Consider the following 16,147-nt stretch of genomic DNA (forward strand, 5'->3'; position numbering starts at 1 on the left):
CTAAACGCGTAATCGTGTTTTGTCTAAGTGTCTCACATGTTGGAAATCAGTTTCCATCCCGTGTTTTCCCAACTTTATATAGGCGCTCTTCCAAAGCAAAGGGTTAGTCAAGTCAAAGCGTTTCTTTACACGGGGGTTGATTTTGCCGGTCTATTTAACATACTTATGTCTCTTGTAGGCAATCAAAACTTAACCTAGCAACTAAACTTAACAATAAGGAGATGAATACTGTCCTAATACAAATCGGGTCATTTCTTAATATTCGTCCTTTATCTCCTGTAAGTAATGATCCCAATGACCTATCTACTCTGAATCCTGGTCATTTTTTAACTTTGGAAATCTTACAGTGATTTCCGGAACCTAATTTATCCATAAATTTATCTATAAATCGTCTTGATCGTTGGCAACTTCTTGAAAGAATTAACCAAGATTTTTGGTATCGTTGGTCAAAAGAATATCTACACTCTTTGCATCAAAGACGTAAATGGCATGTGGAAACGTCAAATATATCAGTGGGTATATTGTACTCATAAAAGATTATGTACCCTGCATGCAATGGCGAGTGGTGAAAGTGTATCCGGGCTCTGACGGAGTGATTAGGATAGTGATGGTACGTACTGTGAACGGTTTATTAAAGCGTTCTGTAGTGAAACTATGTCCGCCTCCTATATATAGTAATTAGTTAAGATTTTTTGGAAAAAAATAGGTGTTTCATACTTTTTTTTTGGTTGGCGGTGTTCGCTTTTCATTGAATTTGGGTGTATTTATTTTTAAATTTAATTGGGTAACTATTTTTTACTAATTTTTCTATTAATAAAATAAAGTTTTTAAACCACTTGTACACACTCTGCAGATCGTCCTCCAAATGCCAGAGGCATTTCGCATCGATTCAACGAAATGTCTTTATTTTTTTTACATTTTAAAATATTAAGTTTACATCAACTAAAAACGCAGTCGCTTAAAGTTTATCTTTTGTACAATTAAAATTTAATTTGATCGGTGTCAACCTCCCTTTCTTTTCCTTAAACCCATCTTCCTTTCATTTGATACAAGAAGTGTAGCAGAAAGCCGGCCGGCTAAAGAGGGTTCATCCAGAGAATTGTAAGTACCTTTTATTCCAAATAACAATTAAATGCAGTCCACTTTTCCCTCCTGACATAGGTATCGAAGCTTATCAAAACGATTTACGCATACTATGATATACCGGAGTTTCTCACTTATTACGAGACAATTTTTTCTCGTTTTAGCTGTGATGTCACTATTATGATCTGTTTTATTTTAAAACTTTTTATACCACCGTATACTTATTATTTGCTATGGCAATAAGGATGTCAATAATTGATTTTAGTAGCGTCTTCTAATTAAGTCCATTTTTTTACATTCAATATATTTTTTAAAGTAATACTATTTTATACCCTGTATAATAGTTCGTAATTTTTAAAAAATAAAAAAATAATACAATCCATGGTCTGAGCTCCATCAAAAACACTTGGAAAGTGTCTTGGATATCCTAACGTCCTTCATAAGGCTTTTTTCTACCTAACTGTACTATCCGATCACCACTAAAGACACGCTGCCTTTCCGGAGGCATACCAGGTAGGCCCCATGGCCATCTAGTTATCTATCATGGTGAGACTAAAGCATATATTTCACATATAAATAATATTGCAGTAATAATCATTTTAAACGGGAAAAACAAGAGCCGCACAAAAATTTCCAAATTTTGAGATTTGATGTACATATCTTTACGGATTTTATATAGTTAAAAAGTTAACTATGATTTAGACATATTATTTATTCTATATACAAATTCGTCCCAAATATCCATTATTCGAACTATTTTAAAGAAACTTTTAAAAAAAGTGGCTTGTGTAGCTCGAAGACACGTGCAAAAAAATGTGTACAACGGACTAACAAATTTTTATTGTCTTAGTGGACAAACTTATGAAATAAATATTATACAAATATTGTATTTATGCTGTAAACACTTAAGTAATAATTGAATTTTCAAAAGTACCTTTAAATACTTGAAAACCTATATGACGATACTGATAAAATCCCGGAAATCTATCGGTTTACTATAAATTAAATCGAAGGTACTTAAAAATATGTATAAAGAAATTGCATACAAAGCATTAGTACTTTAAGCCATATTCAGTATTGTGCAAGCTAAAAAAACTGTTTTAATATTTATTTGACATCCGAGTAAGTACTAAAAATTATTTTAGTGTTATTTAAACAGACAGTATTTATTAAATAAAAACATCATAGAATGGCAATAAAAATTTGAAAAATCAATTAATCTTGAGCACCTTTTGAAGGATATTTTAGGACTAAGTTTGTCTTATTTAAGAATGTATATTTTTTACTTACGGCATGTGGTACAGAAAAAACAAGTTACTTTTATGTAAAACAATTTTTGAATATTTACAAAAGACTGAAAATTAAATGAGTGCACAATTTTTATTTTTATTAGGAATAAAAATATATGGATTATAAGAATACTAAAAAAATTATCTTTGCTTATTTTTGTCACTTTATATAATTTTCAAAGAAATTAGGTCTTAAATTTCTGTCAAATTGTAACATATAAAATATTGTAGTATTGACGGGGTTAGAAGAAAAGACGAACAACACACAAAATATTGTACATGGAATGTCTGTTGCAGAAGACGTAAGTGTGACCTAGAATTCTATCTAAAAGCATTTTCAAGATAAAAACGCTATATCGAACACGCCTTCTTATCGTGCTATACACGAGCTGACGGAAAGTTCCTTATAATTTCGGAACTTCAAAAACCAATGTTCTACCTTAATTTCATAATTTTCCCAATAGCGTGGTCTGCAGTTTAATAGTCCTCACCGCCATTTTGGGTTGTTCGCAATACACACTAGTTCACAATGATGGCATATTAAATGTTCCGATTAAAAGACCTAAAATAGCTGAATATCGTATTTCCGCAATAATTATCTGGTGAGACCGGCAGATAATTAGTGCACATGATTTATGTATGCCTTAGCCTGTCTCATACCACATACATCCGTGAATCTCGGATACATATTTTATTTTATTTTATTTTTACTGCCCATATTTTGAAATCTTGATGGTTTCCACCAATGCCTTAGTCTGAGCTCCATCAACAATACATAAGATGCTCTTGTATATCCTAACGGCCTTCATAGAACTTTAGTGTGCCTAACTGTACTGTCCCACCACAACTTTAAACTTATTATAAAGTAAACAAAGAGAGGTACATTTATTTTAAAATTTTACTAAACGTTACTCAAATTCGTAAATTCACTCTTTCTTGTTGAGTTGTAGCAGTACGTTTCTGCTTTGCTTTCATTCTTTTCTAACTAGTTAAAGTTGTGAATTTTCAACTATCCGTCACTTATCTGGTTTAATATAGATAAAATATTATTGTTATTTAAAAAATATAAATCATTGACAATAATTAGTTGCATTTTTCCATGTTTTTCCACTCTTTTTTGAAGATTTTATAGAGATTATTCTTATTATATTAAATTCAAGAAAAATTTAATTTTAATACCTTTTTGTTATGTTCTCCTTAGTATTTAGTTAAGCAATTATTTTTCCTTGTAACAATTATTTAAAAAAAAATAGAAAGAAGGTTATTTTTAATTTATTTCATATGAGGTACAAAAACAGTAATAAGTTATATTTTCTGAAAAGATTTTAAAATATTCCTTTCGCATTACTTTATTCAATTATATACAAAGACACGAATAAATATAATATTTTTAATATTTTTTTTAGAATATATTTATGTTATGTCAATTTAGGAAAGCATATTTTATTTTCACGGAAATGAAGTTGTTAAGTACCTGGCTTGTACTTCTTATAGTAAACCAAGCAATTTCTATCTTGAAAACCGAAGAAGTTACATGGCATCCTACGTACCACCTGGCACCACCTAAAGGATGGATAAATGACCCCAATGGTCTAATTTATCATAATGGATGCTATCATGCATTTTTTCAATATAACCCTGAAAATAATAAAGAGGGCACAAAGTACTGGGGTCATGCAAGGAGCTATGATATGTTGAACTGGGAATATTTACCAATCGCCCTTAGCCCTTCTTTAGAAGATGATATTAATGGTATATTTAGTGGATCAGCAGTTAATATTCATGGAAAACTTGTTCTAATTTATACTGGAGTGAGTGATAATTTTAATAAACAACGTCAGATGGTTGCCATTTCTTCTGATGATGTTAATTTTGAAAAAAGAGGAGTAGTTATTATTAAAGATAAAGATGAGTCAAACTTTAGAGATCCAAAAGCTTGGTTTCAAAATGGTTCTTGGTGGGTTGTTATGGGATCCCAGACAACAGATAAATTAGGTGAGGTCTTATTATATTCGTCCAACGACTTTTTTAACTGGACTTATCAAGGAGTACTAGCAGGAGGTAATGAATCTTTAGGATATATGTGGGAATGTCCAGATTTTTTTACCATTAATGGTAAGCAGATACTGGTTGTCAGCCCCCAAGGAATAAAACAAGATGGATTTAACTACCAGAATCTCTATCAAACAGGATACTTTGTTGGTGATTGGGAGCCAGGAAAGAACTACACAATCAAAAAAGGATTTACGGAAATTGATCACGGTCATGATTTTTATGCTTCTCAATCATTCTTGGCGCCCGATGGTAGAAGAATTCAGATTTCTTGGCTTGATATGTGGGAATCGGTATTCGCAGAAAATGTAACTGGATGGAGTGGAATGTTTACGATTCCTAGAGAGATTTCGCTAACTGACTCTGGAGATTTATTATCCAAACCTATTAGGGAAATTTTAGAAAAGCGTAATCAAAATACCGATATTTTTGATACTATTATATCTAGCAATCAGATGCTTACACTTAACAATAGCGTCTTTAGTAGTGAAATTTTGATTGAATTTAATTTTCTTAACTCAAGCTGCCAAGCCATTCAGCTTTTCCTAAAAGAAGAACCGACAATAGATGAAGGTGTGGTACTTTACGTAGATTTTGAACTTAATAGACTATTTATGGAAAGGTATTATCCAAAGTACGGTCTTGACAAAAGTAATCGTAGCGTAGCAATTGATCTTTCTTTGTCTAAGTTATCTCTGGATATTTTTGTGGATAGCTCGTCGATTGAAGTATTTGTAAATGACGGTGTAGCCGTTATGAGTAGTAGAATCTATCCAAACAATAACCAAAGAAAATTTTCGGTTGCTCCAGTTAATGGATATGTTAATATTAGTCTAATATCCTATGACATTGTTGTAAAAAATCAATAAAATGAAAGCAAGAAAAACGCTAGATTTATTTGCCCTTTACTTGTATATATTTCTTTCTTTATCTTTTTCATTTTTTATGTATGGTATATTTATAACCTTAGTCCTTAGGCTCCTATCAATTATCCATTATTGTGATTCTAAATATGATAAGGTTAATATCTAAAAATATAAAATACATAAAAAACTGTAATTATTAAAGGAGTTAATACAAAAATTACTACTTTTAAAGCCGAGCTGATATGTTTGATGATGGGATTTAAATTTTTTATTTTAATTGATAAAAGATATATATCCCTCATCGTCATTTAGTTAAGAACTAAGCTGAAGTAGCCAAACAGCCAAAATTCGTTTGTAAAAACACTACTATAATTAAAAATAAATATGCATCGGCATAGCCAGTAATTGAAGAATATAAATTAAATCAAACCAAATCGAAACCTGCTTTATTAAAATATAAATACAAAGTACTTGTGAATGTATGGAAAGCTTTCTGCTTAATAAAACATTTAGCACTAAATAAATAGTAATTAAAGAATATCTAAATATAAGAAATAATAATAAGTAGCAAATAGCAATAAAATCCAAAAAGGAGAAATTAGTAAAGCTAGCAAAATGCCATCTCTTCGATAAAAATGCAGAAACAAAATTAAAAATTGACAAGAAAACATAAGAAGTAAATCAAGATTAAAAGTTTGCATGCATGGCTTATTTACAGTCATGATTAAACTATTCAGTAAGATTATTAAATGCAAGATAATATTCTTTAATGAATAGCTATTATGTAACTTGTGAGAGTATAATGGTAGTTTAAATCTTGTATATAGGATAAACAGTCATCAGGAGGAATAAAAAAAGCAAAAAGCTCTGAAAAGCTTTATTACAAGTTTGAAGAACATGAACTCATGGACTCATGACTCAAGAACATGGATGTGAAGGCGAAAAACATGGAACAACTTTAAACAACAAATTTCAACTTTTAAAAATTTACCAAAAATTCTCAGCATTTAATTCACTTTTTCATAGACTTTTTAATATTCCTCTTTCTTCAAATGACTTTCAAAAAGAATTAAAATCTCTTGTTCAAATTTCTAAAAACAACGGATATCTTGACAATGTTATTAATAAAATGTATGTTAAGCAACTCAATAAATCGTCAAATAAAAAACTCTCATGTAAATATAATAAAGCCAACGTACAACCGAAGTTACCAAAAGTTGTTTGAGACATTCATATAATAAATTATGTATGTTATACCGTACTTCTAGCAACTTATCTAAACCACAGACTGCCACCCACAGATCAGGGGTCTACAGACTCAAATGTTCTCATCCTGACTGTAATGTGTGCTACAACGAGGAAAGTGGAACTGAAAGAATTGAAACAAGGGTAAAAGAATATGCCAAACTAATAAAAATTAACATAAATAAGTTTATTAATAATTAGTAAGGTCTTCATGTTTATCAAAAAGGCTTAAGGTTGGACCTTCTAGAGATCCTCGAAATTAACAAAGCCATAAAATCACCAGATTTTGTTTGTGTTAATGAACAGAGTAGAGTAGATAGACATACTAAGTTTGATATTAATCTATTTTTACTCCGCCCAATAAATAATATCCTCCTTGACAAATACTAATCTGTCATCTCTTCGCCCCCCCCTCTTTCTTTCTGAGAAAAGTTTAGAGTTAAGAGTTAACTTTTCTTAACTACTAGAAAAGAGAAAAGTCTACCCTCCCTTTTTAACCCGTTATGTTATAGTTATGCCATTTCAAGAATAGATTTTTACTTACAAAGATATTACATTTACCAGCTAAATACTTACATAGTTATTCACAGCCAAATCAGAAATCTAAGCCACATGAATACACTTAACCATTAAATATACCAAATGGTTTAGATATTACACCAATTTCAGAGCTTATGAGTTCTTTTGTTAAATAGTGATAAACCTTTCTTCCAAATTATCAGTAAGGATGCCAATTTTATTTTTTAAATTATTTTGTGCATTGGACTTAGGATGAGGCGTCGAATAAAGCACTTGCATGGGGTTCACGTTCTCCTATGCTGATTGGTTGGTGAGTGTCCTGATTTTCCACATTAACCTTAAGGTGACAAATAATTTTCTTTTTCGGCATCAAGAATTTTAAACGTATGTGCTAAAACTTCTTTCACAATTATGTTTCAGATGAATATTAAGTTTATATTAAATGCATTCAGTTTACGTAGTTTAGCCATAAGTTCATGATTGTCCTTTTCTAAGGATGTACTAAACTCTGATAATTCCTTTTCTTTACCTGGTTGGTAATTTAAATGGTAAGTTCCTCAGTATGCTTATTTACGCCACTTTACACACTATCCTCAAAAAGCACTCTAGTTCTTCTCATTCTCTCAATATATCTCTCTTTTCTTTAATTTATTACAAATCACAATTTTCAATTTATAATACCTTTTTACATTTCCATTATGATGAACATAATATCTTGTAACTTCGTAATTTTAGAACATCAGAAATAACAAGAACATTCAGAAGAAGAACATAAGGCAACTCGGGTGAAAAATTGATTTATACAGCTAAAATTTGAAAAGTTCTTGTTTCTGCATCAGTTTTGCGACTTATTTCAATCGATAGTTGTACAGCAGAGTACGTAGAGTGAAAACGTTTAGGTTAAATAAATTTTAGGTCACATATATATTAGTATACAGTGCTTTCATTTCAAAACAATCCACCCATAATAACCTTCTTAAAAAAAAAAAAAAAAAAAAAAACACGTCAAATTAGATATACAGGGTGACGTTTAATTACGCAAGTTCTATCAATCACCTCCTCACCTCCAGCTAACCTCACTTTAATATGTCAAATGGGAACCCCCATCGTATGATACATCATAGTAAGCAGCGTAAAATTCTCTATTCAACGGTACCAAAAAAAAATGAAATCGGTAAATGTGCAAGCAAATAGTTAGCGAAAATGTCTAGAAATAATGAATATTTTATTTACGCTAAACTTTGGTATTTTAAATAAATACTTTTAGTGTGGTACCTACATCATTTTAAAATTTTTACATTTTTTATAATAGATCATCAAAAAAAAATACAAGCAATTTAGAAGTTAAAATATGTGGTAACAAACAGTACATTTAGTTCAAGCAAATTATTTATTTTTTTAAGTAAAGAATGTGTACCGTTATTTGCGAGAAAAAAGAGTGTCTTCAAATTTTTTGCAAAAATCTTTGCAGTCTTATAACTTTGTATGTGTATTGATATCACTTATATTTTTTGCGAAACCTACCTAATAGGTACAAAAAAACACTGCAATACCTTACATTTTTAAGGCGTTTAAAAAGCAGGCGATTTATTATTATTAAAACTGTCAGTTTGACGGGTGCAATTTTTCAATTTTAGTTAAAACAGTGAGTTAATAAAATGGTGTATACGCTAGCCGACAGAATAGAAATAATTTTCCTTTATGGAGCTCAAGATCGGTGTGCTCGCAGAACCGCGAGAGCATTTAATGAAAGGTAATAAGATAAAAACGTGAGCCATGAATACGTATTAGAATTGATACGAAAATTTGAAGAGACGGGATCGATTTGCAATAAGAAAAAATATGAAAATAGAGTTGTCGATGAAGCATGCCAAGTTGAAGTACTAGGACAATTTGCTATGGATCCAACTTTGTCTATACCAAAGGCCGCAAAACTAACAAATATTTCCACTGGTTCCGTACATAAAGTTTAAAAAAAAATAAGTTCTTTCCTTATAAAATGCATATTCTTCATGAACTCGGAGAAGATTATTTTGATAGGAGAATTCAATTTTGTGAAGTGATGTGCCAGCGAATTGACGACGATCCCCATTTATTGAAGAACATTTGATTCAGTGCCGAATCGACCTTTTTTTTAAATGGCCTGGTGAACAGACATAACTGTAGATACTGGAATAATGAAAATCCGCATGTTTTTCGGGAATGTAACCCAAATGGCATTACTTTGAACTGGTACAGCCCCATCCCAGGCACGGTAAATGCGGTTATTGGTTTGCTACTCTCGGAAAGTGGGATTTGGCAGTAGCCCTGTTTCAGATCAATACTGGATAAATATCGAGCCCTACGTAGTTTGTCCAAAATCGAATTAATAAAAGGCAATGGGTATGCATCTTTTTGGCTAACAGAGTTGACCTTTTGGAAGTCAATACAAAAACGGTACTTGCCGTCCTTTTTACGCACCATGATGATCGGTGAACTCCATCGACAACCTGAAGGCTCAATGATTCCATCTTCTAGCATTTGTCGAATTTCGGTATTTATAATATCTTGCATTTTAGGGTTCTGTGGTCGATATCTTTGCTTTATAGGTTCTGGATCCCGTAGGCGAATGACGTGTTCTACTAACGGCGTGGTACTCTTTATGATTTTGAATTTGTTCAGTTCATTTTCCAGGAATCGGTCTAGCTCTTGCTGCTCAATAGACGTCAAGCTCAAGCGCTGAACACTATCTACTGAGCCTATAGGGCTACATGGGGTGGTAACAAACGGTCTCCTAGGTATGTTTGGCCTGTGCTGAGGTGTAATTTGACGTCATGTCTGTTTAGAAAGTCTATTCCCAAGACAATATCGGAAGTCAGATTTGGAAAATAACTGGAGGTCTCCAACGATGATCGGAATCTTATTTGCTTCGATAACAGCAACTATCTTTCCATTGGCAACCTTGGCTGTTGAAACTATAGGTAGCATTTTTGGGTAATTATTGAGGCGGCAGGTTGCTACAGCACGGTCTCCTATAAACGAGTGGGCGGCTCCAGTATCTATCAAAGCCAGGTACGGTGCGTCGTCTATAAAAATCCGTATATGCGGTCTGGTGTCGGTTGAAATTGCTGGTAGATTGTCTGGCGGAGGTATTCGGGATTGTGTGGGTTGAGTCGAGGTTCTTTTACGATAGCGGTGCTGTGATGACCTCGTTCTAGGACAGCACCGATCTAGTTTCCCAAATATGGACGGGAGCAAGTGCAATGACGTGACATTATTCCAGTCATTCCGCATCTGGAACAAAACAACCTGGCAGGTCCGCGGCAGTCTATTCTAAAATGTCCGCCTTCCCCACATCGCTAGAACTGGTCATTGTTGCTTATTGTACGGTTGGAATTCGGCTGGCGATTGTGCGTAGTATTGATCCCGTTGTTCCTTGTTCATCCTGGTCCCAGCTGCGCCGGACGGTGCTCGATTCCTGCCACTGGACCTTAAGAGCTATTTGTATTATTGCCTATGAACCTTAAGTGGTTGCATCGGTCCTGATAACGGACTTGCTGGATGCATCGTTATGGACGGTAGGGGGCCAACAGTCGTAGCTGCCGTGACCGCTGGTGGTAATACGGAGGTCGGTGGATATACGGTCGGAAATATAAAAGCCTGGTGGTTCGGATCTGGAGTAGTTTTTCCAGATTTTATAAAAGTAGTCAATCGTTTTCTTAGTAGGTCTACGGTGCCAGACGTGTCTAGTCCGAACTTGGTTCGCTCACTTACTAAATCATCCTTCTTCAGAAGGTATATCCAGCTGACGCGTGTGTCGGTAGATTCAGATGGGCCGGTTGCGGATGTGGTCATGTTCCCGGTCGATACGGTAGTCGCTGTCATGTTCTGGGACGTAGTCGGTTCCATCTTGTCGCTAGGTAGTCGAAGAACGGATTCCTTTCGGTAAAACTGCAATGGCGGTAAGCGACTAAGGCGTTGTTAATCTACTGCTTTCGGTTAATCTGTCGAGAAATCGATAGCAGGATCTCTTTCATGCGAACGGTAAAACGTTCGGTAGTAGACACCCTCTTATCTGAACGGTATTGAGGTCGGTCGTATACTTCTTTTCAGTGCGTGCGGTCTCAAAGTTGGCGGTATCCTGTTTTTGATGCGAACCGTACCGATGTCGGTAATAGATTCTTCTCTCGATGTGAACGGTGGGGCGGTCTGTAGTCGACTCCTTTCTCGATGTGAACGGTTTCGAGGTCTGTAGTCGACCCTCTTCTCGATGTGAACGGTTTCAAGGTCTGTAGTCGACTCCCTTCTCGATGTGAACGGTGCCGAGGTCTGTAGTCGACTCTCCCACTTTGCTCTCTTCAACGGAATAAAATTGGAAAATAATCGGGTGGGGAGTATTCGTTCTTGTTCTAACGCATGTTCTCCTCTTCATCATTGACTTATTGAAAGGTGCGTACGGCGATCCATCGGATTTAGCTACATCAAAATATTGCTTTTGCAGAAAATAATGTGTTTGAACTGCGCAGATACTAAGGACGGTAAGTCAAACAGTATGTTTCCTGTAAATGGAGTTTCAACTCTAAACATATGCTTTCGGTGCATAAACGGTACCACAGGGGCGGACTGTCTGAAACTTTGTTACGGCACATGCGCAGTACTCTTAGATTGGAAATGGTCATTCAGGTTAACTGCCAAACCGGGTTAAAAAAAACGGTCCTCAACAATGTAAACGGTCATGTGACGAAAAAAACGGTCCAGTCTCCAGGCGCGTTAACACAACTTGACTAATCTCTGAAGATGGTAACGGATCTTCTGCTTTTCTTAGCAATATTTCTGTGCACACTTGGTAAACGGTATCTATTGAGATCTGACAATGTTAGTTTGGGCAGGGATGAAAAGCAGGTCACATTTCGGTATTCGGAAAAAAGGAAAGGTCCCTGCTCGGGCGCCAGTTTTGTAATGGTATTACTGGTGCTTACTAATTTTTTCTATCCCCTCTCGATCTTCTGGGTTGTTTATAAAGTTTGTAGTTGGTTATCCATCCATTATCTCAGGCGCCACCCTCAACTTTAATGTGGATAAGGGACCACGGCCTATCGGGTAGCCTTTAGACAGTGGACAAAGTAATCCAGGTCTTCTTTGTGAGTAAAACTATAGGCACATTGTAACAAAATCACATTTACTCATCCCAAAACCTAACATGTCATCTCTTTGCTAAAACTTCTCAATCAGCCTTACATACGGCCAAATTCAATACGGTACGGTGCGGGAAGAGGAGGGTGCAATGAAGAGAACCCATGTCGGTAAGCAAAAGGTAAAAGCGGTACGGTAATTTATGGCAGTGAATGAACGGATCAGATACAGCCCAGAGAAAATAAAGTATGAAACGGTCGGTAATAATCGGAATGGTAAGCGGTAAGTCACCCACAGGATAATTTAGCGGTCTAATATAAATGCGGTTGCTCGTAACCTCGGCCAACTCTGTTTGTCTCAAAATGTCGGTAGACGCGGTCTTAATTATGTAGGTAGAAGATGGCAAGGTTGTCAGGTTGGGAATAATAGGATAATATCCAATGCAGGGTGATACCTCGTAACGGTCCGACACGTAGCCCCCTAGCACTTTTTAAGGAATACACAGTGTTACCCCGTAACGGTCCGACATGCAACCCCGTGTATCCTGTGGATATTAGGAATAAGTAGAGAATGTCCAATGCAGGGTGCTACCTCGTAACAATCCAACACGTAGCTTCCTAGCACTTTTTAAGGAATACACAGAGTTACCCCGTAACGGTTCGGCACGCAACCCCGTGTATCCTGTAGACACTAGGAATAATGGGATTATGTCCAATGCAGAGTGCTACCTCGTAACGGTCCGACACGTAGCCCCCTAGCACTTTTTAAGGAATACACAGTGTTACCCCGTAACGGTCCGGCACGCAACCCCGTGTATCCTGTAGAGACTAGGAATAGGAATTTGCCTACCTTCTTACCTATTATACTTACATGCTGACAACAGCGGCGGAGTGAAGGAGCTGGCGGCGGCGGAGCCATGTACGGTACTGTGGGGCTGACCTCGGTCGGTCTTCTCGGTCGGACTGCCACTCAACGGACTGCGGACTCAGCGGACTGCCCGCTGCCGGTCAGTGCATCGCGTTATATAGAGCACGGTCATGCGCGGTACTTAGTAAACGCGGTAACAGTAGTGGTGGTACGGACACGAACGGTACTGAGGTATTAACGCGGTGATAAATTAATAATTAACGCGGTCACGCGTTTATTAAGAAAATAGAAACTTTCCTAACTTTAGTGGGCAAATCTTAGTTGTCAATATGAATCTTGAAAATTATTAATTTAAGTTGGAAAAAGAACCGAGTAATTCTATAGATAAATAAGAGAATTAAAGAAAATTCGTTCCAGCACCAAACAACTGCAACCAGAAATCTTCTACAAAAATCTTAAAAATTTCTTTAGAAAAGTAAATGGACTCCCAATATTTCAATAAAAATGCTTCAAAAAAGTTACGATTCTTCCTATAGCAGATGAAAACTTCAAACTGCCCTACTGGTGAGACGATACCCTCGGGAATTACATTAAAGACGTCAAACAAAAAATAAGCCATTTTCTTATAAAGCTAAGGTAGCTAAGAGCTTCGCTAGGTCTTCAAAAGGGGTTTCCAATATTAACAATAAAAAAACAATATAACTGTTTATCAACTTTTTATGCGTTTTTCATTCAAGATACTTAATATACAGGGTGTCCCAGCGAAAACGAAACAGAAGTATTTTTGGTATGAAAAAAATTTTTTTTTACAAAAATGTCCGAACACGTCGATTTTATTTTCGAGGGGGACAACTTTTCCTTACCAAGGCACCCTCATACCAGTAATCCTCTTCGAGGGGTGGGATCACCCCTAAAATCTTAAATAGAAAGAGGGGTCGTGTGATCCCTTATTTTAAAGGTCTTTTAATTCTGAATATAACTGCCAAATTTGAAGTGGCTAAAATTTTTTATCCGGATATGACAGCTTGTCAAAATTGTAGAAACAGCGAAAATGAAAAAGGTATTTTGAACTCTGTTTTGGATAATATTTTTAAAAGAATAAGGAAGTCCTAATTTCAAAGGGGTCACTTATTAATTAAGAGGCTACCCTAATACCTGGAACCCTTTACGAGGGGTTGAAAGCACCCCTTAAATCTTAAATAGAAAAAGGGGTCGTGTCATTCCTTATTTTAAAGGCCTTTTTACTCTGAATTTAACTGACTTCTGAGTGACTGATGGATATCTTGTGGATATAAAAATAGCAAGAAATACAATCTTTACTGCCAGTAAAAGTGGAGAGATAAGAAATACCTACCCTTTTCCTTTTGTGTCTTTTAAATAAAACAAGTTTATTTAAATTCCGTCAATTTATTAAATGTTCAAATTGTGCCTCGCCTACTTCCATGCAGGAATACAGGTTTTGCTCAAAACGATGCCTGCCGTTTTGTAGAATTTTAGGTGTTATCATCTGACACTCATTTATAATTCTCTGGCGTAAGTCTTCTAGGGTGTCTGGTTAGGTAGCGTAAACTTTTGCTTTTAAATGCCCCCATAAAAAAAATCTAATGGGGTTAAATCGGGTGACCTAGCTGGCCATTCCATAAAAGGTCCTCTCCTTCCAATCCAACGATCAGGAAATATCTCATCAAGATATTGCCTCACACCAGCAGCATAATGTGGAGGCGCTCCGTCTTGTTGGAAAACGACTTGATCATGATCAGAATGATTTCCGCCTTCCATTATTTCTACTATTCTTGGATATACGGCATTTTCCAAGAGATCTCGGTACATTTCTCCATTTAAATTTCCGGGCAGAAAAAACGGACCAACAATGGAGCCGCCCAAGATTCCCGCTCAAACATTTAACTTCTCAGGGAACTGGGTATGAACTTCACGAAACTGGCCCGGATTTGCATTTGACCAGTAGCGGCAGTTATGACGATTTACGTTGCTATTAAGAAAAAAAGTACATTCATCTGAAAAGCAAATGTTGTAAATAAGACGCGGATTAACAGTTATCATATCACTAAGCGATTCACAAAATTGCACTCGTCTGTCAAAATCGTCCTCATTCAGTTCTTGCACCAGATGAATTTTGTAAGCATGGAATTTATTATGCTTAAGTATCCTATGAACACTACTTTTGCTTACTCCTGTACTCGTCGCCAATTTTCTGACACTTATTCCTGGCTAGGCATGAAGTTGACCTAGGACAGTTAAATGCATTGCTTCATTGACAACAACAGCATTTTGAACATCACGCTTTATATTTAAGACACTGCTAGATTCCCTAAATTTAGCAACTATTTCTAGAACGTATTTTCTGTTGACTCGTTTTTCTGGATGAAGGTCATTAAATTCTTGTACCGTTCTATTGGCACAATTATTATGCCGAAAGAAAAACTCTATCATCTCAACCCTCTCTGCAGTAGAATAAACCATTGCTAACCTTAGAACATTGAAAGGCTAGAAGTAGCATGCCGTGGAACTATGGGCAGGTTTGTTTGCTTGCAACATCTCCCATGCAATGATGCCAAATGCTTATAGAGAAATGGCAATAATCACTTTATAATATCATAAAAATTTTCAATTGTTTCCGAAGGATCAAAACAATACTACTGCTCCCCTTTAATAAAATATCAAGCATTTTTTTTTAATAAATTTGATAGATATTCTATATCGAAGTCAATATACGTTAAATAAATGAAAATAAAGTACGAAGCAACGAGAAAACGGTAATGGCACCGCAACGCCACTCGATCTCATTGTTGATGCCACCGATACAAGCACTCTCTACCAGTGACGTCGTCAACAAATATTTACCTGATAAATTTTTATTAATTATTATAGAGTTTGAGTATAAGTAATATTACCATTTACGAGCTATTTATGTGTTTTTTTTAACGGACTTCGTTAGAGGAAGGTCCTAATAAAAGGCAGCATTTTTGTCAAAGCATTTTTATGGAAATTAAATATTTTATTAATATAATATTATAGGTTTCTTAATAAATCATGTTTTAAGACACAAATTTTTATTATTTTGCATAATTTTATTGTTATTGTTATATTGGACAA

General features: G+C 35.2%; 1 protein-coding gene across 3 annotated transcripts in view; it reads left to right on the top strand.

The window, feature by feature from the left end:
• Positions 1-2,083: 2,083 nt before the first annotated feature.
• LOC126738171 (raffinose invertase-like) overlaps positions 2,084-16,147 on the top strand; it is a 34,152-nt gene continuing 20,088 nt past the window's right edge. Inside the window, exons 1-3 of one of the 3 annotated variants that reach the window (XM_050443368.1) lie at positions 2,084-2,205; positions 2,604-2,672; positions 3,824-5,315. In XM_050443368.1, the coding sequence (XP_050299325.1) occupies positions 2,652-2,672; positions 3,824-5,293 (1,491 nt within the window). In that variant the 5' untranslated portion in view covers positions 2,084-2,205; positions 2,604-2,651 and the 3' untranslated portion in view covers positions 5,294-5,315. Of the gene's footprint in view, positions 2,206-2,603; positions 2,675-3,823; positions 5,316-16,147 lie in introns of those variants that run through there. The other 2 variants (XM_050443367.1, XM_050443369.1) reach the window with 2 other exon arrangements.

The sequence above is a fragment of the Anthonomus grandis genome, chromosome 7, assembly GCF_022605725.1.
Source record: "Anthonomus grandis grandis chromosome 7, icAntGran1.3, whole genome shotgun sequence".
NCBI classification, from domain to species: Eukaryota; Metazoa; Arthropoda; class Insecta; order Coleoptera; family Curculionidae; genus Anthonomus; species Anthonomus grandis.